Raw genomic sequence first — 27,444 nt, 5'->3', positions numbered from 1 at the left:
TAGCATTAGATTCAAGAGGACCACTGGATCTAGGTAGTGTATTCAATCAACTTCTATTTGTGTTTGTTTTAATCCTTGCCATTAACCTATTGCAGACTTAGCCATGTGAGCTACAATAATTCATTGCTACTTGAAATATTGCATTTATCGATTCTACCTCTTCATATCATGAGAACCTTACTCTGGGATGGCCATCTTCCTTTTTAGAACTGCAATCTCAGTTTGTCAGGAGAGTCCTTCACCCACCATTCCTGTTACATGGGCATTCCACAGGTGTCGATACCGTACCCATGTTAATCAACCTCAACAGAGAGCGGTCGGAAGAACTGCTTGAGGTCTCAGGCATCGCCATTCACCAGTACGCCGACAACCCCCAATTATGGGCAAAGTTGTCTTTGTTGGCAGACGTCCTCCATCTGGGTTACTATCTGGGTGCCATTGTACACCAGACACTCATACATCCCTTAAGGTTAAATCCTCACAAAAGTGCTTCACATTCTACCTCATTCATCAGTTTAATCTTGGTTAGCTTGTTTATTCTTGGGAATGTCTCCCACTCTGCTTTCTTCAGTCTATTCCTTAGAATCGACTTTAGAGTCTTCTCTGAATTTCCATCTCCACTCTCTCAGAATGGTTTCCTTTATGTTTACTAAGAGGCATCAAACCATTTCTCATAGTTTCAGACTGTCTATAATTCAAGGATGGATCATGGACCGAAATGTGCTCTTAAACAGGTCTACATGGTTCCACTGTTGCACCCTTGAAATCTGTTTTCTGAACAGTGGCACGGTTGGTAGTGGGTGCGTGAAATATAATCATATCAATCAATTTCTGCTACCTTTAAACTGGCTTCCCATTCACCTTCATATTTAGATTAAACTGTGCTGCCTAGACCGATGGGAGTTCTGTGGATTAGGTCATTATCACTGTAATAGCATTTTTTGCTTTTTTAAAGAAAATTACTATTGCATTTTTATTCCGTGTATGTTGATGGATGTTTTGTTTGTAATTATGTAGAAGATATAAATGAAATAAAACAGTGTTTTAATAGCTTTAAAGAAATTCCAAAATAAACCAACCGGGGGATGCTGATAAAGTATCAAGCATGTCTTCTCAGCAAGCATATCTAAGTTACAGAAAAAACGACCCAGAATTGTATAATTTAGTCCGTATTTATGAAGTTTGTCATGCTGACAATGGAGAATTCTCATTTCTGTGCTAATTCCCTTCACCCTTAGAGACCCCCAGCTATTTTGCTCGATTTAGGACTTTTTTTACCCTGAAGTGAGATTTTTTTCCTCACAATCGTGTTTTGACCTGATTTTGATTATGTGTTTTCACTGTTTTTGGAGTCCAACAAACTCCATAGGCATCTACTTTTTCTTTGATGACACACAGCACATTCAGGGCAGCATCACAGACAATTCCTGCAGATTTCTCACAAGGTTTAAATACCCTTTTTTGAGTGAACTACAGTTCCCAAGAATAGTAAAGGGAAATTGGCTTTACTTACCGTTTCTCTTTTTAGGTCCCACACACCATCTTAGGTTGAGTGCAGGGGGGGGTACCTAGTAGCCCCTCATCTTACATTCTCATTTAACATTTTTAGGTTGCCCTCACTATATTACATGGCTGGTGGCAGTGCCTTAAATTTTCCTACCATTGTGCTTTTCTGCCGCCGGCTGAACCCTCAGCTGCAGTACAGCATTCATGGGTGCCCATTTCATCAAAATGGCCCCCAGTCTTCTTTTTTGCCATTTTCAAATTGTGAAATCTTTCTTGGGTTTTACTCTGCGCAGAGACAGATTCAAGTCCTTGGTTTGTCTTGCCTTTGGCGGACTTCAGCCTTGAAGCCCGTCCTTGGCTCCAGCGTGTCTGGACGGACAGAATGTGAGGGAGGGTCACGAAACTCCTCTCGTTGTCTCTACGAATGCCTGAATGTAACCAGTCCTGATTGGCTGGATGTCCTTTCAGGACAGCCACCCTGCTGTGCGATTGATAGACTGAGCTGTGCATGGATGGGTGAAACCTGCTTAAAAAGGCAAGGGTTTTAGGACTAGAGGTAGAGTCGACCACTGGGAGAAACACCCGACGAAGAAACTGTGAACCAAGCTTGCTGCATTCTCCTGGACCTTTGAATTGACCAGTGAAGCGCTGCTGCTTAGCTGATTTTGACAGAAGCTCCGGAAGGGACAACTTCTCCCCTTGGGTTAGCGGGACCAGCTAACCCCGAGACAAACTCCACTGGACCATCTTCCCAGACTGGCTGTATTTCTTTGTTGCTGCAAGAACCGAATGCCTGGAGTAATCTGTAGTCGAGTAAAACGTCTGATGCAAACAACAAATCTGGCTAGAAGCGCCAGAAGACCCTCCAGAAGCAGGACGACCAGAGCTAAAGTCCCCTCACTAGAGTGCAGGACCCAAGGAGTGAAGGAAGCCAAACCGGTATTCGAGATCCACGACGGTGCGGTTTGCTAAGCGCTGAAACCGCAAAGTGCCGCTGGACCAAAAAGAGACCGTAGCTGCCAACGAAGGCGTCCAGAATTCATCCCTCTTGTCCCCACGACTGAGGCTCAGAAACAAGGGTCTGCAACGCTGTAGCAAGACAGAATCCAGCTGGACCACACTTCTTCAAACCAGAGGAACCGTTTAGGATTGGGGTACTTCCTCATTGCCTTTTTAGCTGTGAGTTTTTCAGTTGGGAATTGCATTGGCTTACTTTTAGAGTTTGAGTCCTTGAGTCCAACTCTTTTTCCACATACAGCTTGTGACCCTACAAGTGATTTACCACAAACTCTCTAAAGTTGTGCAATACTTTTTCTGATATAAGAAGTGCCTTGGTTCCATAGACTGCTTTCCATTTGACATTGGCTATCCTGGCTCCCTAAAGACTCTTCTAGTCCACTGACTTTGATATTGTTTGTCCCTCATAGGTGGTAACTTGTTGTAGACGGTTACTGCTGGGAAGGGCTGGTCTAGATTTCATTGGAAGATTTAGTTGTCCTCACATTTACTGAGAACCTGTTTAACCTTTTCCTTCCCTAAACATTTCCTTATTTCAACCTCAGAATCAACCTCTAGTATAACTAGCATGATATATAAATGCCATTACTATTCTTGTGATTGAAGTCACCTCAGGGTGTAGTAATTGCGCAAGAAGCATATCCTTTCTGAAAAGTAATTTTAAAGTATATTCACATTGTTACAGGAATTTAAAGAACACTTATTTAACATTGAAGTTTTAAATAACTATTTATAACTGAAACCTTGAGTATAATAAGTTACTTGTATTTACGGATTTCAATTGTACAGCTCTCATTTACCCCTCGTGAGATAGGCCTGTCAGTCACACTACCAGCATGTGTAGTACAGACCTATACCAAAAGTTGGGTTACCTAATTCCAAGTAGATAAGTGTTGTGTAGTCTCACACAGTGTGATTGCATCAATTCTTACGAACAGACAACACTATCAAAAATGTCTTCTCTACAATCACAAGAAGTTCACATTGTGAATCCTGTGGAGTCATCACAGAACCCCAGCCTAAATTCTCCTCACAACTACCTGATCCTAACCGTGGAGGTGGCATTATGAGGGAGGATTACATGGGAGGAGATGGCCATCACGGGGAAGTGGCGACTCCTTTGGGAGAGACGCAGTAGTTGTCTTCTTATGAGGACCCTTCAATTCCCAGATACCCAATGGCATGCCGTCACTGCACAAGCCCCTCCCACGAAACTACCCAAAAGATCATTCTATGAAATGTTATACTGACAGAATCAGGTTCATCCCTTAGGAGTCCATGAATCAAATGGGACATCCTCTAATTATCATAATTCTGTTTTGGGTAGAAGTACTAACCCCCAATGTTAAATCACTAGCTGTTTATATATCTCCTAACTCTGATAACTCTCAGTTCACAAAGCAGTCAAAACTAAATTAATGTAAAAGAACTAAAACTGCTATTCAGGATCCATAATGCCTGTGGTAGCAGCACGAGGAATAGGAACCCAGAGTTAGTAAGGATCCGAAGTGGACATTTAAACTTGAGAATGAACCACAGCTGTGGGAAGGAGTAGTAGACGCAGAAGCAGTTCAAAGCTTTGTGGTTGTTGCAGAAGGAATGCGCCAGCTGAAACCGATGTGGGAAAAGAAGGCATGCGGTTTTGCAGAGTATTCATAGCAGGAAGCAGAAGCTGTGTGGAGATGTGCTGCCAACCCAAAGTGAGTAGCCAAGGGGTGCGGGTGGACGCAGAGACCCAACGGAGCCTGTGGAGCTCCGGAGTAGAGCCATGCAGAACTATTAATCTATGCGCGAGCCGTCAACGGTTTGGGCAGATCGCAAAAGGTCCGCCACAGCAGCAGGGAATAACGCAGAGATTTCAAAGACCGGTGAGTTGGCCTGAAGGAAAAGGTAACCCCGGGGCACTCCGAGCAGGACATTATGCAAATAACTTTGTATACAAGTAGAGTAAAGAGGCAGCAAAGGTAAATCCTCCTTGTATGAAACATCAACTTGGGGAAACCTGTAACCCACATTGCCAACAGCCAAGAATCTATAAAGGAGCAGTAAAGAGGCAACTTGGGTGCAATTCTCCTTTCTTGAGATGCCAGTTTCATGTATCGAAATTGAGATTTGGGAGCAGGAGCCAAAACTAGCTCCTAGGTGTCTGACAGCACCCAGTAGGTAGGAGCTACCTCTGGGGAACCAGGAGCGAGTCTCCAGCGCACTGTAAATCTCACTGCCACATAAGTTGTACACTTTAACTTTTTGCCCATTATTTATGATCCAATATGTTTCGAGGTGTACTAGATGTGTTCCAATTCTTACTTATTAACATGATAACAAAGTTAATGTGTGATATGCATGTTTGTAAGGCACCATTTGGCCTCAGGAGCCAGAAGTAGTTCCAGGTAGCTCTTGGTTTAAACCCAACCAGCCTCTACTAGGCTAGACACAGGAGCTAAATAGTTCGTAGCTCCCCTAAAACCCTGCAGTTTAGGGAAACCTGTAACACACATTGCCAAGAGTCAAGAGACTATAAAGAAGGGCAGACATTGTTCAACTCAAATCACGTAGGATACTGGCATGGAGAACCTTGGCACAAACATTGCCAATGACCGAGACCAATTGTAGCTGTAGGAGTTTCTTCCTTACAGGAGAGTACATCAGGAAAGAAAGATTGTTTTGAAGAAACGTGGTTGTGAAAAAGTGTTATGAAAAGAAATTGTTGACTCAGTCATCCTGAAAAAAGACATTTCTTGTGCTATCTTGACAAAAGTGTTCAACTGGAAGAACAATTAGGATGTTCTTGCGTTTACTTTATCAAGTGGAAGAAACCCATTGCTTTGGGTTGTGAACAAGTGTTTTTGCAAAAGACATGGTGGAAAGACGTCTTGGATGAAAAAGCCTTTTTTTGTGGTAAACTGAATAGTACTTTGTTGAATCAAAAGCTTTGCAAAGGACTTCCCTGGTCACAAGTTGTACTTTGGGGGTGGAATTATAAGTTAGAACTTTTACGCTGTTTTGCTGAACTAAAAACACATATTTACACTAGGTCATATTTCTTTAGTATTTAGTTTGCAAGGTAGGGGCACTCTCTTTGGGATAGGGACAGATAGGAGTTTCTTTCACCCCTCTTTAATTTTAAATAAAATGGTAAACACTGAGAAAATTACACCTCGTGTCCGTCTCGCATTCTGACCCCTCACAACAAATCGTCAAGTCAATTTTCTCAAAGTTATCTGCTAAGCACACCTCACTGATATGGACACAACAGTTCAGGGAGTTCATCTGGCAATGAAGCAAAATCGTTGTGTGCAAATCCGCTGACTGTCTCCATCTAAGGCTTCATAAGACTATTGACAGATAGGTTTGTGTTAACGTCCTTCAGCCACTATTGGAGCATGGCATTGGTCAAAATCGAAATCATTAGAGAATCTAGAATATGCCAGATTGTGTCTTCCCTCACATTTATTTATTTCTTTTTACAGTAAACCGTTACCTACTCCTGAGAGTGTGGACATGTTGCAGGGACTTTCTGGTTCGCCAAGCGGCCTCTGAAGGCTGGGACTACTCCATGAACATGAGATGGTTTCAGGACCTGAGGATCTTTGGATGGGATGGCTATCCACGTGGAACCCAAGGCTTCCCAGATGTATTTGCCCATAGGACAAATATGAGGTTTTGCAAAAGATGTGATAGAAAGATCTGCCAGACCGCGAATCTCGCATCGAGGGGGGCCAGGCAACCTCTTCCACTAAACCCATTAGGTGCGGAGTGCCGTAGGGGGCCCGTCTATCGCCTATCTTATTCAACCTGGAGATGCGGCCTCTCTGTACCCTCTTACATAATCTTGGGGTGTGCTTCATTATCTATGCAGGTTATTTTCAGCTGGTCATAGAGGCTATAAGAGATTACTTGGCCGACTCTGCTGCTTGGTCTACCATCTACTACCAAATTAACGACTGGATGTCATCCAACTGGCTCTGTTTAAACTGCAATAAGACTGCATTATTAATCTTTGGTCCGAAGGCAGCACAAGCTAATTTATGCCCGGCATATTCCAGCTTTCAAATTGGTAGAAGTAGCTTCCCTGTCCTCAGCAGGGTGAAAACCTTGGGCATTTGTTCAGAGGCCTCTAAATTCAGATGCACATGTCGACCTATTGACAAAGAGCTGTAATCACACTTTACACCTTCTAAAAAATATACAGCCATTTATCTCCAAAGACAATACTGGAACGATCGCCCGAGCTACAGTCCTTGCTGGATTATTGCAACTGCTTGTTGATGGGAGCTTCTTCCAAAAATCTTAGTAAGTGTCAAGTGCTGCAGAACAGTGCTGTGCACATTAATCTTCCCAGGTGGGAGCATGTCATCCCTCACCCCCCTTTCATTGGCTACTCTTGGCTACCATCATTCACAAATGTGTGCACGGATATGCCCCCCTCCTAGTTAAAGACACTGGTCCCACAGTACTGTCCGGCCTGAGTACTGTATTCCTCAACTAAAGGGCTGATTATCTGTCCTAGGTTCAAAAGAGAAAAAGGACTGGGTAAATCTTCCAGGTTAAAGCAACTGAATTCTGGAATTCCATTCCTCTACTTATGACTCGAGACCACAATATGCCCAGTTGCCATCAAATCTGTCCTGTTCCATTTGTTCGTCCCTTTGCGTCTGTCGCGCCCTGATGTCTGCAGGCTTCCAGCGCATTAGAAACACATAAATATCAGTATTCATCCCAAGGGTCCCAAGTTCCATTCCAAATGATTTACCAAATATATCAAACTGTTCAGGACTTGATGTAAGGGATACCCTTTCCAACCTGGGAAAGGCATCTCCTAAAAGAACACTGTCTCTATGAGACACCCCACTGCATCATCAATTCCACCCACCAACCGAGTTCAAATCAGTTGGAATGGAATCTTGCTCGATCTATGCAGTCTTAACGTCCCTCAATTTCCCAGCTCGAATACCACCAGAAAACTGGGAGTTATTAAATGTGTGTACCCAGATATGGAGATTTCAATTGTGCCCTAGGGGTATACTTAGCCAGGTAGGCCATTCTGAAGGTTAGCTGACTGGAAAGTGCATACAAGGTACTAAGTACAGGGAAGGTCACAGTAGAATCACATAGCCAGTATGTGCCAGTACTATTCCTAACCCAAGGCCCACACTATGAACTCTGGTTAAACCTTCATATGACAGTATGTCTAACAAAACAGTGCAACACTGAGAATTTAGGATGCATGTGCTTTCCTGCTGTAATAAACTCAAGTATGACATTTGCCATTCTTTAGGAAATGATGCAGCTTACTTCTCACTCCGAGGAAGACTCCAGATGCGCACCCGCCAACAAAATAATTCAGTGGTTCATTTGGCTTCTCACGGATCTGTGCAGTGAGGCAGGTGGTCATGCCAAAAATTGCTCCTAATGTGGCTGTAGGGAGAGATGCACAGCAGCAGTGAAACAGCATAATCAAATTAGACACAATAAAACCCACTCAATGAGGAAGCAAAAAGAAATCAATGAAGAACAGACCTGTGACCGGATACCTTAACACAACAGTAATGGGAATATACCTGGGAAGTCAAACAATTGAGTTTTGGTGATATACAGATATATTTTCAATATCGATATAGGATATGACAACATCAAGATATATACATAATTATATATACACACAAACAATTTTGCATTTACATTTTGATATTAAAGCTGTGGTTATTCAGAGGAACCCTGTATTTGCATTTGATCAATGTGCTATAAATAAGAAGGTGTTTGCGACATCTCGCATGTAGTTGGCGGCTAGGATTTAACACAAACGAATATCGAGATATAGCCCAAAAATATCGATATTTGACTTTTGGTCCACATCACCCAGCCCTACAGAACTTAAAATTGAACCAAGCTTTGGCATGATTACGACTTAATGTCCTGCGACTTATAATGCACAGGATCAGAGTAAACCAATTTACTGCATTTGCACTTATAAAGTGTGCTCATTAGGCAGAAGATGCCATCTACTACGTTCTTGGAAAGTGCACCTTAACATTTTCTCCCCTACTGCTCCCATCTTGCCATTGCTCTGTCATGGCTCCTTATGACCCAACTGGACAGGTACTGTGTTTTAATGTTCACTCCTAATAGGACTTCATTTTTGTGTGCATTAAGCATCACCTTTCCCCGGCTCTTTAAGTGTTGTGAGACACCAAAGGGTGTCTCCCCTACTAGACCCCATGGACATCTCCCTGGGGAGGTGTACAGGGCACAGCCATCATCTTTGGATCCAGACCCTGGGTGTGAACCAGTGTGGGAGGATCACCTAGGTGAGGGTTCTTTGGGGAGTGGGGTGGGGGTGGTGAGGCAACCGATGGCGAGATGCAGTACTCCCCCCCCCCCCTTTCTCGTACCTATTCCACCCTTCTATTTTATAGGATCCTCCATGTCCCAACCCCCGCCCCCTTCTAGCAAAGAGTTCAAGAAGGAAGATATTAAGGAAGAGAGTTGAAGGTATTGAGGCCCAAGGCCTTGTGGACAATGCAGAGGGTTTTGAACTTAATCCTAGCAGCCACTGGGAGCCAGTGCAGAGAATGCCGTCCTGGAGAGATACAATACCTGGGCTTAAAGCCAAAGGCAAGTCTCACAGTCCTGTTTTGGATAACTTGCAGAGGGCGGAGAGAAGAGGCAGGTAGATTTAGAAAGAGGCTGTTGCAGTAGTCCAGCCTAGGGAGAACCAGAGCTCTGGAGACAGTGAGCTTCTGGGGGGAGGAGAGGAAAGGAAGAATACCTTTGAGGAGGTGCAGCTGGTCGATGTGAGGAGAGAAGGAGAGTGTGGAATCGAAGATGACCCCGAGGTTTTTAGCCTCACAGGTAGGAGCAGGAAGAGGGCTGAGAGAAGCCGGCCAGAGCGACAGAAAGGAGGGAGCGGGTGTGCCGATGAGGAGCATCTCAGTCTTTCTGGCATTAAGGCAGAGATCATTGGGGGCACACCACTCCTGGATTGCAGACAGTCAGAGATGAGAGAGGGCGGAGAAAGGGCGAAGAGGTGGCTGAGGGTAGCCTAAAGATTAGCTGGGCGTCATCTGCATAGCACTGGAAGTTGGGGCAGAGTGCGGCAATGCGGTGGGCAAGAAGTGCCAAGTATCTGTTGAACAGCCAGGGAGAGAGGTTAGACCCCTGGGGAACACCACAGGTAGAGATAGAGGGAGAGGTAGTCGCAAAACGTTGAGGTGGTAGTAGGGAGGCGGTAGCAGAGCAAGAATGTTGGTAAGCTCAGAGGTGTAGTAGTAGCCAGGAGACGAGTAGTAGAAAGGAGGGAGGAGAAAATAACAGCAGAGAGGGTATCAGAGTGGTATTTGAAGTGTGAGGAGCCAGGAATGAGACACAGAGGAGATATGTTTGTGGCTACAAACCTATCAAATCAAATGGGGTTTGAAAAATGTCTCTCTAACCCTAATCTAGAAGGCATTTTCACTACCTCAACCAAAACTAATGGGTCCGTCATTTGTCAACGCGTCCAAACAAAAAGTATGTCCTGTGTCCAGAATACTATTCTGGCCTCACGGCTCACCTGCGGTACTCTAAAACGAACTTAAAAAGGTGTAAAGGGTACCGTCTCTTGATTCTCCAAGTGCACAAATGTTCAAATCAAACACAAAGTTCAAATCCAATGAAAAGGTTTCTAATGGACAATATTCAGTTTCAGGGAATGGCTCCCTTGCCCAGATTCCGTGTACCAACACAATAAATTAAAAAATAATCTGGGAGGGGTCCACTCTTGAGCCCCGCCATGATTCAGCATTCATGCAAGCTCCCTTCTAGCCTGTTGTAAATCCAGACAATATCCTGGGCTTGCTGCCATGGTGGACTGCGGAACTGCAGCGTGAGGGTCCCTGCCGCTTAGCGACAGTGAATTTTCTCCTCCACTCTGGTGGCAAGGCCCATCCAGCATTGTGGACGCCTGCCAGCACGGTGCGACAGTCGCAGCTGACCCCGGCAGAGTCCACAGTGGATTGCTGGGTCTGCGGCTGCAGAGGGCAGTCGGGCAGAGAATACTAGCTGTGAGGAATGCCATCAGGAGCAGGGTGGGGGCACTTGAGGTCATACTGTAGTGTGTTGGTCGCGGTTGGAGGTGGGCCTCTGAACACTGCCCAGTGGTGCTCTCCTGCTAGGATCGGTCATCCGGCAGTTCTGTGTACATGGGAAGCAGAGAGACCTGATTTACCCGGCGGGGGAGCGGTTGCGTGAAGATGGTCATAGCAAATACTGGACCCCACGGACACACGTTCTTCACCCATAGGGGTTGCTTATTGATACCCAAACATCCTAGGAAATTTCATAAATGAACTGGTGAGGCAACGTGTGTGCTAGGCGAGCAGTGCTGGGGGGTTGGGCACTACCAGTTGCTGGCACACAGGCCTTGCTACAATGCTCCCAATTTCTGCTTTGGGGCATATTTGGCACCCGAGGTACCATGACTGGGGGTGGGGGGCTACCCTCAGCCAGAGACGGTGCCTGGGAAATTAGAACATTGTGTGCAGTCGCTGGCGGCGGGTTTGCTGGTAGGCTGGATGAGGATGAAACACTGTTGACCTCGAGAAGTGGCCCTGGGAGGGTCCCGATGGCGGTGGACTCAGGCCTCATGGAATAATTGGTAGGTGATGTCCTGGGTGAATATGGCTTTGTGATGGATCTTGATAGAATGGGTGGAACGCTCAGACCGGTTTCTAGAACTACTTAGAAGTTGCAACACATTTGCTCCACTTGTGAAACAAGTTATATCTGGAGGGAGCGCCACCATGGTGAGAGGGAATATACGTTTAGAACTCGGCATGCCAGTTTGACTTTTTTCTAGTTTCCGATAAGGGAACTGGTTGGGTCACGAATGGGATAATATTGGCCCACAAGTGTTCTGATCACGAACCAGTGACTATTAGGGTGGCAGTACCTGGATAAGCGTGTTACGGGGGCTCCTGGATATTTAATAATTAAAGCCAGGCTGATGTGGTGTTTAGAGGGGCCATCCAGGGGAGCATCACTGACTTTTTATAAAGGAAAATAGTTCTGTAGCCTCTGATTCAGTTCTGTGGGAGCATTTAAATGCATTATCCAAGAGGTATGCATAGCAAAAGAATCCTGCGTGCTTAAGACAATCAGAGCGGAGCTGGCACATTCGAGAGATAGAAGCGGCATTGAACCACTCTGCGGACCCTGCTCTGAAAGTCCAGTTGCATAGGAACTAGAAACCTTCCGCAAACCGGCTCATAGGGACAAAGTTTTGGAACAGGCAGATGCGAGTCTGGCAGTACGCCCAGACAGTTTACCGGCTCATGTGATAAAGGTCGAAGCCCCCAAATTCCAGTCATCAGAGACGAATCAGGGGTTTTAAAACACACTGTTAGGGAGATTACTCAGACCTCCCAAGAATTTTACACAATTCTTTATTCCTCCCACATTACAGTCTCCTGGGGATCACTGGAGGGGTTCCCTGATCAGTTGGCACTTTACTGGTTTGACCATGCGCAGCAGGAATGGATGGGTAGCCCCATTACCCTTCAAGAGATTCAGGGTGCCATACGCTCACTACCTGCGGGTAAAGCCCCAGGTCCAGAAGACTTCTCGGCCGATTTCCAGAAGGCTTTCTCAGCGAGTCTTGCACCATAACTTCTGCAGGTATTTCAACAGGCACTGCTGGATGGGATGTTGCCGGAGAAAAAGAGGGAGGCGGTGGTCACTTTGCTTCTAGAAATCAGGGAAAGCAGCTGAAGAATGATCCTCTTACAGGCCATTATCAATTTAGAGAAGAAAATCCTTGCAAAAATGTTGGCCTCTAGATTACCCTCCTCTTATGGCCAAATGTGTTATGGAAGATCAGGCAGGTTTCATACCTGGAGGACCACTTCCTACGCAGGATGTTCAGCCTTTTTTCAGCAATTGATCTACAGTTGCCGCCTTATTGGGCACCGAGAAGGCATTCGACTCGTGGAGTGGCCCTTTCTCTTCACATTGCTGGAGTTGGAGGGGGCAGGGGAAGAATGCATATCCTTGGTGTCCTTGCTGTATACTAACCCGGTGACGCGCCTGCGTATTAACAGGCAACTCTATGGGCCGATTAAGATGGGTAGGGGCACAAAGCAGGGCCGTCCCCTCCGTTTTTTCACTTTAGCTATAGGGACTCTTGCTGAATTGATCAGGGACCGACATATCCACACTGGGGTCCAACTGTTTACTCACAAACTTGCAATCTCACTTTATGCAGATGACATATGTCTCAGACCCTGCGGTTAACCTGGCACCCATTATTTTGGATGTCTGGATTAAAAATGAACCCCTCTAAATCGGTACTCTTTCCAGTGACTGGCCAGATGGAGGTGTATTGGGACGGACTAGGGTTTCAGTGGCACTTGGACAGTTCCAGTTATTCAGGTATAGTGCTGTCAAGATCCTCCATTACCCTTCATCAAAATAAATGTGTCAAGCTATTGGAGCCGACCTGTGTCAAGTGGCAGGACTTTTTGCGTTTCATATCTTTGTTCAGCCCTCAGACCTTCCATGCAGGGGCACCCTTCTAGTTTTCTATGCTTTAAATACAGCGCTTTCTGTAATAGGGTCCTTAAACCAACTAGCAAACAACTCAAATGCACATGATACGGTCTAATAAACCGTACTGACCATTGTACAGCATCACTGTCCCCAGTTAGCTCCACCCTAGGGTGGTTTGGACCACACAGTACCTCCATCCCACTTCACTACACACCACAGGCTCCTGAACCACCTTCTTCCCCATTACACGGTTTCCAATTTACCAAATATGGAACAGACTCTTAGCCTCACTGAAGACCAGATCAACGACATTATAAGGAGGCCAGACGCTCAAAATGCAGGGCATAAACAGAACATAGACAACATCAGGCGATGAATTACTGAAACTCAAAAGAAATGTTTCAGAAAAGGAAGTACATGGCTATTTTCTAAGGGAATATCTGAAGACAAACCTAGACCCCGTTTGCCTCACTATACGGATTGAACTGGCACTCTTTCTAGAAGACAAGGAGTAAATGCTGGGTTTTAGCCAGATTGCTACGAAATGCAGCAGGGACCTAATGATCCTCACGATAGCAACGGCCCAAATTATCCACATACAAATTAAAGAAGAGGATACGTTTATTAACAACACTTTGCTTGACAACACACAAGAAAAACTTAGAGATCAATACAACCATGGACCAGTTCATGGCTGTCGCTCTCGAGAAGAAACAAAGATATAGCCAAAGACATTAAGATAGAAAATGTGTACCCCTACCTAGCAGCAGAACATAATGACAACAAAGAAAAGACACAAAACATCATAGGGGGGCGCAAGACAAAGAAAAAAGATGGGTCACGATTTCTGACACCTCAAGTTCAGACTTGGGTCCCGATGACTATTACATCAATTATGGACCAAAAGCATACCAGAGACCCCCACTGCCTTTTTTACCCAGAGGAACACCCTGGGGTCCCGCGCCAATATAAATGTTCAGCTACCCGAGCTGGAGACAACGACACCCCAACAGAGGCATTAAATATGAATGAGATTCCGATCTTCAACCTGAGGACAGGAGGATGGCTCTGTGGCAACACGCAGGTCTTGGAAGCAAGACAACGCTAAGCTAACACGGGTTTGAATCCTGGACCCGCACTTTTTTTATTTTTTTTTAGAGCGAGTTATAAAATAACCTGCCCTTCCACAATGAAACTAGCACCTAGATACCTACAGGTTATGTGCGTTGTAAATAAGTGCAAACATAAATAAAATAAACCTCCCAGGCCTCAATCTATCCATTGAAAAACAAACTCTCTGTACTAACCAAAGGGCTCTCCTTTGTACCAACCAATTCAACTCATTGGTTCAATCTAGATAATGAGATGAAATGTTTCTTCCGAAGATACGCTTGAAATCATACTTCAAAGATTCAAACAATACTCAGCCACAGGACACTGGCCTCAGAACTAAATCTTTTTTCCCCTAAAGAAAATCAGACTGCATCTGCCATAACCACCTTTGAAAAATGTGTAACACAGGAAATTAAAATACAAACTTGCCATCAAACATTGGCCCTGATACGACCAAGATTAAACAGATCATCAAGACATTTTGGCTGTTTATTCAACTGGAATGGCTCTGAAAAGATAAATAAATCTCAATGAGTACCTTACCCATGCCAGGCTCATCAAGAAACCTACCAGAACCACGTTCTGGAACCTTGGAGACATCTCAGGACACCATCCCTGCAGAACTTGATCTGTGTGCAAATTCACCAGGAAAACCAAAAGCTTTGAAGTAGCAAGTAAGACTGGACCCTGAGACATGTTTCCAATTGTAAAACCATGAATGTCATTTACATCATAGAGTACCCTTGCGGCCTCAGATATGTGGGCCAAACCACTAGGCAAGTCAACAAGAATGGGGAACGGTGCAAGACTGTAGCTGCCCCTTGGTCTACCACTTTATCGAACACAAACACAGCCAAGATGACATCAGCTGGTGGGGGGTAGATAAAGTAGAAAACACAAATGTCAGCAATGCTCTCAACCACAAGGAAGCGTGGTGGATGTTCAATTCAAATTGCAATCGGTTAGCACAGGACTCAACGGGGCTAAATCAGTGAGCCCATATATCTGAACACTACCTTTGCCTGCCAGACATTTTGCAGGCTTAACTACATCGATCACCAGCCAGCGACTTCTCTATTACCTGTCCACTGGCAGTCCCCAGACATGTCAGTCGCAGCGAGCTTCCACCGCGGTCATGCCCTCTTTGCCGTCTTACATCACAGCAAGTTCCGGGCTAACACGTCACTAGCCGGTTGCCCCAGAAGCTCCCTAACACCAAACCGCCCTGATGGTGAGAGCGGCTACATCGCGGCCCTGACAATACTATTTTTATTATGTTGGACACAGTACACACACAACGCGATCATGTCTTCCGTGAGCCCGAGCTCCACACCCTGGATATCACTAACACTGACTGGTTGCCATGGTATCCTCCAAACACAACACCGCTCAGATTCTGGTTGCGCATGCACCCCTCCATCGCTCAGGGATCACTACCTTGGAGCGCATGCGTGAACCCATCTATGTTAAGTCAGTTGTCCTGGTCGTACTATGGACGCAGACAGCAACAAACGCGTTGCCGCCACCCACCATCAAAGTCCTTAGCAGGTAGAAACCTTGCTCCTTCTTGCGTTGCTCTTCCAGCCGCACTGCTCTGCTTTTAACCACTGCCATTCTCCTCTCCAGTGGACCTCGGCTCCAGATCCCTCTAGATCCAGGGCACCACAGACCCCTGTTCCACGGCATCTAACACCAGTGTGCCTTACAAGCTTACAGGTACACGCATTTGGACTTTCAACCATGCTGCCTCATGATACCGCTGTTGACTGTCCTCAACAACTCTTTGCCACAACATCTTCAGGCACCTGCGTTACAACTATAGCGCTTCTTTTTCTGTCACTTTACAAAACCTCTCCCACATTGATGTCTCCTGAAGCTCTTCTAAGTACAGCATCAACTGCTCCTTGACAGCCTGTATCACCACACAGAATTCTCCACTTCAAACCCTGCCAACCTCGGGGTGTACTAACAATGTCAGCGATGACCCAGCAGGAAACAATTCCCCCATTTTAGTTGATTTTACGTACTTCCCCTACCCTTCCACAAGCCTACACCCAAGTTTGCCCTTTTAGCTCCTACCACACTAAGTACTACTGTGTGCTCTTTCCCCAGAGAGACACAATCCAAGACCCAGAAGAAGGTGCCCCCAATTTCATCTGAAACATCTACATACCCAGCAACAAACTGCCTGTAGAGTCCACAATACACAGAGGTAACAATACCCTGATGTAGACCCAGGATTGGTCACGTCTGGTCAGCAGCATGACCTATGTTAGGTCACATAACACTTGCATAGATTCAATAATGTTGTTCTATGTCTAATACGCTTATATTTGATTTATAACCTATTTGGTTTATAAGGAAGCATCATTTACAAGCACTGAAGTGCTCCAAATGTGGGTTGTTTAGATGTCCGGTCTAAGGATCGAATGCAAAAGGACTGAATGCAATAGGGTCGAGTCAATAGGACCTAAAACAAAAAGGGTCGAATTTGTTTTTTTAAAATGTATTTTTTTTGGGTTTCCGCATAAGGAAAAAAAAAAAAAAAAAAAAAAGGATTTTTACACCAAAAACAGGGGTTGGGGGGGCACCCCCTCCCCCCCAAAAAAAAAAAAAAAAGTAGACCCTTTTGTTTTCGGTCCTTTTGATTCGACCCCATTGTATTTAGATCCTTTTGATTCGATCCTTTGACCTACAACCGGTGGTTTACATGTTACACACCATTATTTTTATCACCACAGTACGTTTTGTCTTGCAAAAACACGTAAAGGAAAAATTACCAGGTTACTCACCGTAGTGACCACCTTACTCCTAGTCCATAGTCCCCTTTCCGCCATACTTGTGGGACATCTCTCCGTCCTGTGGGACGGGACCGGAGCACTTTGTAAAAAGCATCCACATTTTTTTCAAAAATGTGTCCCTCCTCTCTTCCCTGCGCGGGGCCCGGCACGCGGCCATAATCCCGCCCACCTTGGCTCCACCACACGCATCGCCCATCAGTCCTTTTCTATCGCAGGGTCCAAGACCCATTAGCAAGAACAGAGGAACCTTATTAGAGGGGACGGCGGGCGGGCGTATGGAGGAAAGGGGACTATGGACTAGGAGTAAGGTGGTAACTACGGTGAGTAACCTGGTAATACTCCTACGTCCCATCCCCTTTCCTCCATACTTGTGGGAGATTCCCAAGCACTCCTTACAGGAACTATGGGTGGATGGAAATACCCCTTACTCAAACAGGTTCTTTAGCACAGCCTGACCAAACTGAGTGTCCGTTCTAGAGCTCATATCGAGGCAGTAATGCTTACAGAAAGCAGATGGGGAGGCCCAAGTAGCTGCTTTAGCGATGGACTCCCAGGGAACATATTTCTGAAAAGCAACCGCGGCTGCCTTGCCCCGCACCAAGTGTGCATGGATACCTTTAGGAGGTTTCAGCTTTTGGACGGTGAAAGACTCCGTGATACAGGCGGCAATCAGTCTGGAAATAGATGCCTTAGACGACGGCCTGCCCTGAGGGTTACTGAAGGTCACAAAAAGTTAAGAACTCCGAAACTCAGAAGTCCTGTCCAGGTAGAACCTAAGAGCTCTTCGGACGTCCAGACAGTGTAGAACCCTTTCAGCCTCTTAGTCAGGGTTCGGAAAAAAGACCGGAAGGGAGATTACTGATTCAGATGGAATTCGGTCACTACCTTCGGTAGGAAAGTCGGGTTTGTCCGAAGGACTACCTTGTCCTTGTGAAAGACCAAGAAAGGATGCTCCACCGACAATGTCTGGAGCTCACTCACTCTCCTTGCTGACGTAACGGCGACCAGAAAGGACACTTTCCAGGACACGTACTTGAGGTCAACCGTAGCCATTGGCTCAAAAGGTTTTTGGCACAGCGCCGTCAGGACATTTAGGTCCCAAGGCGGGTGCGGACTACGAACCAGAGGGTAGAGGGTGTCAAGCCAGCAAAATGTCTCTTCACCACCGGGTTAGTATATAAGAGAATAATATATATAGAGAATAAGAACACAAGTCTGTAGAAAGGTAAGCGGAAACCGCTGAGAGATAAGTCCTGCAAGACAGAACATGAACCCCTGACTCTGCTAGGGAGGATGCGAAGGACAGAACCGTGTCAATCGTTGCCACCTTCGGATCCAACTCTTTCTCCAAACACCAATGACAGAACCTGAGCCATTTACTCTTGTATTGAGATCTGGTCGAGGGTTTCCTGGCTGCCTGGATAATGCGCATGTTATCCGCAGACAAACTCAAAAGCTCTAAAGACTTGAACTCAGGCACCATGCCGCCAAGTTGAGCGATTGTGGGGAGGGGTGCCACATCTGTTCCCCTTATTGAAGAAGATCGGGAGTTACTGGTAACCTGATCGGCGGACACACCGACAGGTGTTGAAGTTCTGAGAACCAAAACCTGGCCGGCCACCACGGGGCAATCAGCAGGAGAGAACAGTTCACAGAGTTCTTCAACTTCCAAACTGCTCGATGAACTAGGGGCAGAGGCGGGAAGGCGTAAGCTCTCATGTTGTGCCATGGAATCTCGAGAGCATCCCCCAGAGAGGAGGTTCCTAGCCCCCCTCTGGAGGCGTACTGAGGAAGCTTCTTGTTTACCGCCATGGCGAAGAAGTCCACCTCCGGTGTGCCCAAACGTGAGAAAATCCATGAGAGGATCTCCGCCTTCAACTCCCACTCGTAACTGACCACTGTCGCCGGCTGAGGGCATCCGCTGTGACATTCAGCTGGCCCGGGATGTGCACTGCAAGCAGCCAGACTCCATGAAGCACGGCCCACTCCCAAATCTGGATGGACAGGTCCACGAGAGGGGGAGACTTTGTTCCCCCTTGCTTGTTTATGTAATACATTGATACCACATTGTCCTTTATTATGCGGACCACCTTGTTGACAATGAGCGGTCTGAACGCCAGAAAGATCGCCAGCAGCTCCAAATGATTTATGTGCAGGAGCTTGTCCTGAGGCGACCAGAGGTCCAAGACCTGAAGAAGATCCAACGTAGCACACCACCCCAAAAGGGATGAGTCCGTCATGATCGTCACCATGGGCGCTGGGTCCTGAAACCACGCGCCCACCGACAGGTTGCTGAGAGATGACCACCAGTCCAGGTCCACTCATGGAATCCGGAATAATTATCCGCTTGGAATCCGGGTCCACAGCCTGACGCCAGGAACTCCGAAGAACCATCTGGGTCCGTCTCATTTTGAGACGAGCAAGAGGAAGAGCCAGTACACACAAGGCCATGAGGCCCAGAAGCCTCTGGAACCACCAAGCCGGCATGCTCTCCGACTGCGCAAACATCTGACACGTGGCCAACAGATCCGCCATTCTGTCCCCGGTCAGATACACTCGGCAGTCGATCGTGTTCCAACGAAAACCCAGGAAAGTCAGGTCCTGTGAGACCGTCATGGAGGATTTCCACCAGTTCACCGACAGCCCAAGATGGAACAGGAGCTGAAGGAGAGACTGGAGGTTGCCCGCTGCTGCCAACAGACAAGGGCTGCGTAAGAGCCAGTCCAAATAGGGATACACATGGATACCCTGGAGACGAAGATAGGCCGCAATCACCGACATCTTCGTGAAGACACACGGCACCGAGCTGAGGTCAAAAGGAAACACCCGAAACTGGAAGTGCTCCACTCCCAAAGAGAAGCAGAGGTATCTCCTGTGTGGATTCCAAATCAGGATATGCATGTACGCATCCTGAAGATCCACTACGCTGAGCCAATTGCCCATCTGCAAAGAGGAGCGAATCTGGCCGGGCGTGATCATCTTGAACTTCCCTTGGGGTAAGAAAAGATTGAACTGGGAAAGGTCTAGGATGGTGCGCAGGCCAGCCTGGTTGGGTTTGGGCACAGTAAACAGCCGGGAGTAAAAGCCCTCCCCTCGCTCCCCAAGGGGAACGGGTTCCACAGCTCTGAGGTGCACAAGTTTCTCAACCTCGGCCTTGAGGGAGGGTGAGCCCGACAGCTGAAAAGGAGGGTTGAGGGGTGGGGTAGGGGGTAAAGGCAAGCAGAAGCCCGAGCGACTGACAAGGCTCTTCTGTGATGGTCTGCCACCCCTCCCAATGAGACGCAATGCATTCTCCCACCGGGGTCTCGTGCGAGCGCGGAAAACCCTCATTTGGCAGGCTTATCGGTGGCGGTGCCACCTGAACCTGATGAGGCTGAGGAGCGGGAGAAAAACCGTGTACGCTGTTGTCTACAGCGGTTATTCCCCGCAGGAGTATCCACTCTGCGAGATTTGCGGTCGAGGAAGCCCCTAAAACCAGAGGAAGGTCGACTTTGCAACAACAGTCTCTGGGATTTGAAAGCAGCTTTAACCAGAACAGACAATGATTTAGCCGTCTGAGTGCTATCCTTGGTTTTGGTGAGCTCTACATCAGTAGAAGAGTGAAAAAGCTCCTTACCATCGAATGGAAGGTCCAGTAAGTACCTTGTCTTGCACTTCCTTCGAAAACTTTGGCATGCAGCCACGCTTGCCGCGAGGTATCAACCCCAAGCATCAGACCCTGGCATCGGAAAGGCCACCTCTGAAATCTTCCAACTTCTCGACCGGAATGTGCTCCTCAAACTCCGACTGACCTTTCCACATCCGCATGTTAGCTCCCACCAAAATCAATTCTGCATTGGCCTGCCTGAGCTGCAAGGCCGAATTGGCAAAGATTTTCCTCCCTAGGGAGTCCGGGAGCCTGTCCTCCTTTCCCAAGACCTGAGTAGCCGTCGCGGAAGAGGAGGATTGCAACATAGCCGCAGCCACCACTGTGGAGGAGGGAGGCGGACAAGACGACAAGGCCACTTCTTCCGAAGAATGCAGCCTGTACCTCGCGTCAATCTTTTTATTGACAAAAAGTCCCGAGTGCGGCTTTTCCTAAACTCTTCGGACCTCGGCCAGAACGTCCTTCTGCAGGAACAGGCCCGTACGCTCCAAGGGAGACAAGATATACGCCCCAGAAAGCACGCCCTCCTGCGGAGCGGGTGCCTCGGGCACCGGAACATCTAAGAAACTCATGTCTAGCATGGAAAGCTCTGATAGAGCGGGGAAGGTCCTCATTGTCCTGATCGCCTTGAGGGTCATCTGACAGGTCAGGATCCTGCTGAGCCGTGTCAGGCACTGCCTTGTCCACTGGACAATGGTGGCAAAGGCGGAAGAGCAGGGGGAGGCACGAGGGGCAAGGGAGGCGCCAGCGGAACATGTGGAGCCGGAGGCGCAGGTGGTCATATCTCCTTGAAAAGCCCTTTGAAATATTCCCTCATGGGGTCGGTGCGCATAAGCGCTTGAAATTTACCGAAAAAGGCATCCTCAGGAGATTGTTTCGGAACAAGAGGAGGCCTCTCATGAGGTGGACAAATCCAGGGACGTAACGGAGAAGGGTGCCACACCGGCCCCTCCACCGACGTATCCACATAAATCAAGGGAGCCGCCCCCGCGGGCAACGAAACATTGTGCGGAAGAGGCATCTGGGCATTCCAATCATAAACCAGCTGGTAAGGATGCGCACAAGGGACCCAAAGGACCGAACCCTACACCAGGGGCTGATGCCGTAGTTGTAGGGGTAGTACCTAAAATGGCCGCTGTGGTCGTGGCGGGAACGGCCACCATTTTGTCCTCATCTGAGGGGAACTGCGGCACGTGAGGAAGTGAGGCAGGGGTCCCAGTCGATGGGTCAGGGGTCTTAATTTTAGCCTCAACGTAAGAAACCTCGGCAGAGCTGGTACTATGAGGCCTGGAATGTTTCTGCGACATACCACCTGCCAACTGAGCCTTCGAAAGAAGGGCCTCGGCACTGCCGGTAAAAGAAGAACCTTTCTTCTTTGCCCCCTCAACAGATCCGGTTTCACCACAAGAGCGGGAACGGTGAGCAACCGCTTTCACCGACAGGGCCTTGCCCGGCCCCTCAGAACTGTTGGTAGCCTTAGCCTCTGTACGAGTGACCTCGGACCTAGGCTCGGTAAAAGCCTTATCGGCACGGGCCTCGAACATCCGTTCGTTAACCACAAGCCCAGCCAAGGCCTCGGGGCGCACCCCGGTTTTGTTTTTGAAGGAAGCCGAAAGAGAGGCCTCAGAGCAAGCTCCGGTACTCCACGACCCAGAACTGGGCCTACAAACAGCCCACACAGAAGGGGCCACGGAGCGTACTCCGGTGTACACAAGCCCCTTACGGAGACCCTCAGAGAAAACTGGTAGAATTATTAGGCCCGACAGGCACCTCAGGGCGAACCCCGGTAACAGAGCGATCAACGCCCCTCCCAGCCCGAGAGGAACCTGGGAAGGTATCCCCCGGTCGGGGTGCTCTGAAAAGTAAAGAACTTACCGGGCGTTCTGCTTCTCGTCGATGAACGCCTGAAAATGAGAAGTAGGAGTTTGTCGGAACACCTCCTCCCACCGCTCCAACCGACGTTGAAGTGCCCGGAACGAAAGGGAGTCACAGTAAAAACAGAAGTTCCAACGGTGTTCCGGACCCAAACACTCTAAACAAAGAGGATGGGGATCCGCCCTCGCGAAGTGACGGTGACACAATGAACAGTCTGGAAAATCTAGTTTAAATGATATAGACAGACTAGTAAACGAACGCTAGCGAGAGCCAGAGAGGAAAACAGGGAAGAAAATCTTCTAAGGATGCAAGTGCGTCCGGCCCCAATCGTGCGGAGAAAAGGACTGATGGGCGATGCGGAGCCAAGGTGGGCGGGGTTACGGCCGCATGCCGGGCCCCGCGCAGGAAAGAGAGGAGGGACACAAATGTGGTGCGAATTCATGAATCAACACATAGCGTACGAAAACACAAACGGGTCAAAAACCAGAACTTGAGAAAACGACTCCACAGACAAGTCAAAGTAACCTTGGCTGCCGGAGAATTTAAGTACAATTGTGTTTTACAGATGCCAAAGTCCCGCTCTGTGATTCTCAGGAACAATTGGATTGTCGTCAAAAGGTAGAGCAGAAGCCGTTGGGGAAAGGGAGGGGGGGGAGGGAATTGCATATACAAACCTAAAAGGGAATGGAAGGGCAATAACGGTGTGCAGCAATACGATTATCGAAGTGGAGTGACAATTTGAACTGTGAATTGTTTTAATATTGCATGTAACTGTCTGCTTCCCTTGTGATAAAAATCACTAAACTTAAATAAAAAAAAATAAAAAGAAAAGGGCAAATCGCATCATGAAGTCTTACATTCCGCCGCCCCCCACCCCTCTTGCCGGTGGTATACATCCCTGGGATGCCTTTAACCAGCGAGAGGATACATACAATGTATGAGTAGGTTAGGTTAAGTATTTCTCATTTCCATGACCTTTTTCCGCAGGGGAAATGTCTTACTTGGGAAGATTTTAAAGTGTTATGACCCCACTAAGTTGGTTTTTGAACTTTCGTTGGGAAATTCATCATCTGTCTAGGTGTGGAGGAATTGCCGCGCAGATCAAGAGGGTGGCTCTTAGTTTAAGTTAATACAATTCAAGTTTCTGCAACCGTTCTATTACACTCCTGTTGTGCTGCATAGATTTTTCCCCAAAACTTCAGATGAATGTAAGCTATGTACACTCTCCAGCGTCCTTTCTCCATCTGGCCTGGCAAAACATGACTGGTCCACTTTTTTTTTTAAACCTTTATTCCATGTCATTATCCTTTGTTACGCAGAGTATGGGTACATTTAATACATTGCTTCAGAGTCTTGCTCTTCCGTACACTTATCGGACAAGTATTGTCTACATATACTCCATATGTCCCTGCGGCGGCTATGTGCGGGTAGCAAGCCAGCATAGACCTCCTCACAATCACTGGCCCACAGCATTTCTCTTTCCAGGTCATTTATTGTGGGTGGGTCCGAACATTTCCATTTCATTAGTATCGCTCGTTTAGCTAGTATCAGTCCGAGATTCAGCAGCTTACGCCAAGTGGGATTAATTTTATTTACTGTGCCCAAGATGCATATACCGGGGTCCCACAAGATAGGATTAAACAACATTTTATCGAGAGCAGTGCACACATCTTCTTAATATTTGGAGAGGCGCGTGCAGGACCACATCATATGGAGGATTCCAACCTCCTCGCCCCCGCATCTGGGACACTTCCCTTCGGTCGAGGGATATAAAGTTCAAATCCTAGCTGGGGTGTAGTAGGCCCTGTGCAATACCTTATAGTGTATGAACCGGTAGCGTGAGTTATATGAGACATTTGCTTGATCGTGCACACAGTTAAGCCCATTGCTGGTCAGTGATCGTGTGACCAAGATCAGTTTCCCACTTACATTTGTCATCCTGTGGAGGTGTCTCTCGAACGGATTGCGCAATTGTATACAATGTGGAGATGGAAGTCTTAGTTACGTTGGCCATGAACATGTATCCTAAACCTAGGTGCATCTGTGGTTCAGTGAGGAATGTATCCGACACTTCTGCCATGGCCGCCCGCAGTCTCAGGTACTGCAGTTTCTGTAGTATGTTTCCCCCTATGGTTTTATTGATCTCCCAGCTAATGAACAGTTTATCTATAAATAGGTTTCCAAACCTGTGTACACCTTTCTCCTTCTAATGTGCGGCAAGGTGCCTTATCCTGTGGGTAGAGGGGGAGAGATAGTGAGCCTCCCATAACGGCATGTTTGGATGATACAGAATCTTGTGTCCTGGTTGTCACTAGTGCAGGGTTAATAGTGTTGTAATTTCTGACTCTGGCTTCTGCCGCCTTACGTAGAAATTGCAATGGCCCAGGTGTGATGGTTTCAACCGCAGCATGTGGTGCCCGGCGATTCCCCTCTATCCAATATATAGTGTAGTATGCCTGCGCCGAGAGGCAATATATTTCAAAATCTGGATCGGAGATGCCACCCCGGGGGTATGTCTGGGTCAGCCTGTGCCAGCTTATTCTGGGTTGTCCGTTCCAGACAAATGCCGTGCAGGCCCCTTGGATTTTAGTGAAGAATGACCTGCTGGGCCATACGGGAACGGTGCAGAACAAAGATAGCTTTGGCAAGATGATAATTTTGACCAGGGCCAGCCTGCCCATTAAGGAGATAGGTAAGTAATGCGTAGTTTGAAGCACAGACAATCTGTGTACTTCACGCTATTTCGACTCCCAGGTATTGCACTCGTATGGGGGCCCATACAAGCCCGATAGTTCATTAGGCTTTTGAGTGGCTTCAGCGAGGGGGAAGATTTCGGATTTAGATGAATTTAGCTTCAACCCAGAGTATTCCCCGAATTCTTTTACAGATCGTAGAGCCCTGCCAAGGCGAGTTTCAGGGTCTTTTAAATACATCATTATATCATCCGCATATAACGTAATGCTCTCTATGGAGAATCCCATCCTACTATGCCGTGCTCTCAGCAGATCCGCGAGCGGCTCTATGAGCAGCGCAAATAATAGTGGGGATAGTGGGCAACCCTGTCTAGTACCACCTGCGCGCAGACAGGATTCGGTGAACACAGATTCCGGCGTATGGTCTCGTATATAGTACCCGTACCCATCTCACAAAATTAGGCCCGAATATATAGTTATCGAGTACCCCAAACAGGAAGGGCCAGTAGACCGTGTCGAATGCCAATGCCACTCCCCGTGTGTCTTTGGGTATAGACGCAATAATATTATAGCAGCGCCGGATATTAGTCGCAGTGGATCTGCCCTAGATAAAGCCAGCTTGGTCTTCGTGGACCATGTGGGGCATAAGAGGATTCAGTCGTGTGGCCAATATCTTAGCAAAAATCTTCACATCTGTCTTTATTAGTGAGAGGGGTCTATATGAAGGTTGCTTCCCAGGTTTTAGCAATAAAGAGACGCTTGCCTCTCTGGTTGTTTCAGGCAGTTCACCAGATTCCAAGGCTTCAGTCCAGACATCTAGGAGTCTCAGTGCCAGGGTTGTGGCAAACTCTTCATAGAACTCGGCACCCAGTCCGTCAGATCCTGGTGCCTTCCCATTTGGGAGGGATTTAATGGCTTCGGCTATCTCTAGCTGGGTCAGTGAGCTATCCAGGGCTTCCCTTGCCTCGGGCGATAAGAGTTGTGGGGATCCCGGAAAGATACCGGTCTTTATCCGTTGCACTACTCTGGGGAGTATAGGGCGGCATAGAAGTCATAAAAGACCTTCCCTATCTCTTCCTGATCGGTGACCACCGTTCCGTCAGGACGTGTTATACACAGGATATTGGTGCTGCCACGCTTTCCCCTCACCATTCTAGCTAGGAGTCTGCCCGGCCGTTATTGTTCCCCCATATCGTCTAGCGGCCGTCGGTCGATCAAAATAACGGATTTCCCCATCACCAGCTTATCTATACTCTGAGTTTTAATGTCTAGCTTAATCTGGGCTGTCGGGTTAAGGGCGTATAGTTCCTGCAAATGTGCTATATTTCTTTCACATCTTTCAATCTCACTACGAATGTCTAAGGACTCCCAGCTCTGTTGACATGGAGGCCCCCCTTATGTATACCTTAAAGGCATGCCACAGTGTTGCGCAAGTCTTAACCGTAACGTTATTTTTTAAATATTCTGCAATGTGTTGGGTCAGGGATGTCTTGTACACATGATCAGTTAATGGCGTTGCCTTGAATCCGTAGGGAGACTTTGGGGGGAAGTGCAGGGCTTGTAGGACCAGGGAATGGTCCGATAGTGTCCTGGGCAAAATTGTAGCTTCGGATACCCAACCTAGGACTTCCTGAGAGGTCAACCACATGTCAATCCTGGAGTGCATGTCATACACTGATGAATAAAAGGTGTACGCTCGCATCCCCCCCGTGTAGGGATCGCCATGCATCAAGCAGATTCAGATCGGTTATATGCATGTGTATTGGGCGTGCCACTTGAGTGAGAGTTCGAGGGCTGCTGGATGTGCGATCCAATTGAGTGCACAGTATCGTGTTAAAATCTCCACCTATGATGAGGTGAGCTGTGGGGCATTTGGCGCACTTCCGAAAGACCCCGGTGTAGAAGTCAGGTTCATCAGTGTTTGGGCTGTAGAGGTTAATGAGAAGTATCTCAGTTTCACTAAGCCTCCCGTGGGCAATCACGTACCGTCCCTCTGGGTCGCTTTCAGTAGCCAAGTGTGTGTACGGTAGTGCTTTGTGTATTAAAATAATTACTCCCCGTGCCCTGCTGGAGTAGGACGTGTAGAAGCGGTGGCTACGCCATCCTGGTGCCACACTATCCGCCTGGTATCCCAGTAAGTGCGTCTCCTGGAGGAATGCAATCTGGGCGCCCGTCCTGTTAATGTAGGCCATCATTTTCAGTGTCTTCACTGGCATCCCTAGCCCCCTCACATTCCAGCTTATTAGTGCAATACCTTTGGAGCCCTCCT

The 27,444-nt window shown here is 47.5% G+C and overlaps 1 protein-coding gene across 1 annotated transcript in view; it reads right to left on the bottom strand.

Moving 5' to 3' along the window:
• Positions 1-27,444, bottom strand: part of NDUFA11 (NADH:ubiquinone oxidoreductase subunit A11) — a 102,244-nt gene that overhangs the window by 33,045 nt on the left and 41,755 nt on the right. The window contains exon 3 of the mRNA XM_069649590.1: positions 7,819-7,941. Within this exon, the coding sequence (XP_069505691.1) occupies positions 7,819-7,941 (123 nt within the window). The remainder of the gene's footprint in view (positions 1-7,818; positions 7,942-27,444) is intronic.

This window comes from Ambystoma mexicanum, chromosome 1p (genome assembly GCF_040938575.1).
Source record: "Ambystoma mexicanum isolate Mex_15411 chromosome 1p, UKY_AmexF1_1, whole genome shotgun sequence".
Classification (NCBI taxonomy): Eukaryota; Metazoa; Chordata; class Amphibia; order Caudata; family Ambystomatidae; genus Ambystoma; species Ambystoma mexicanum.
Note: the sequence above shows the minus strand (reverse complement) of the source record. Positions and strands in the feature narration are given on the sequence as shown.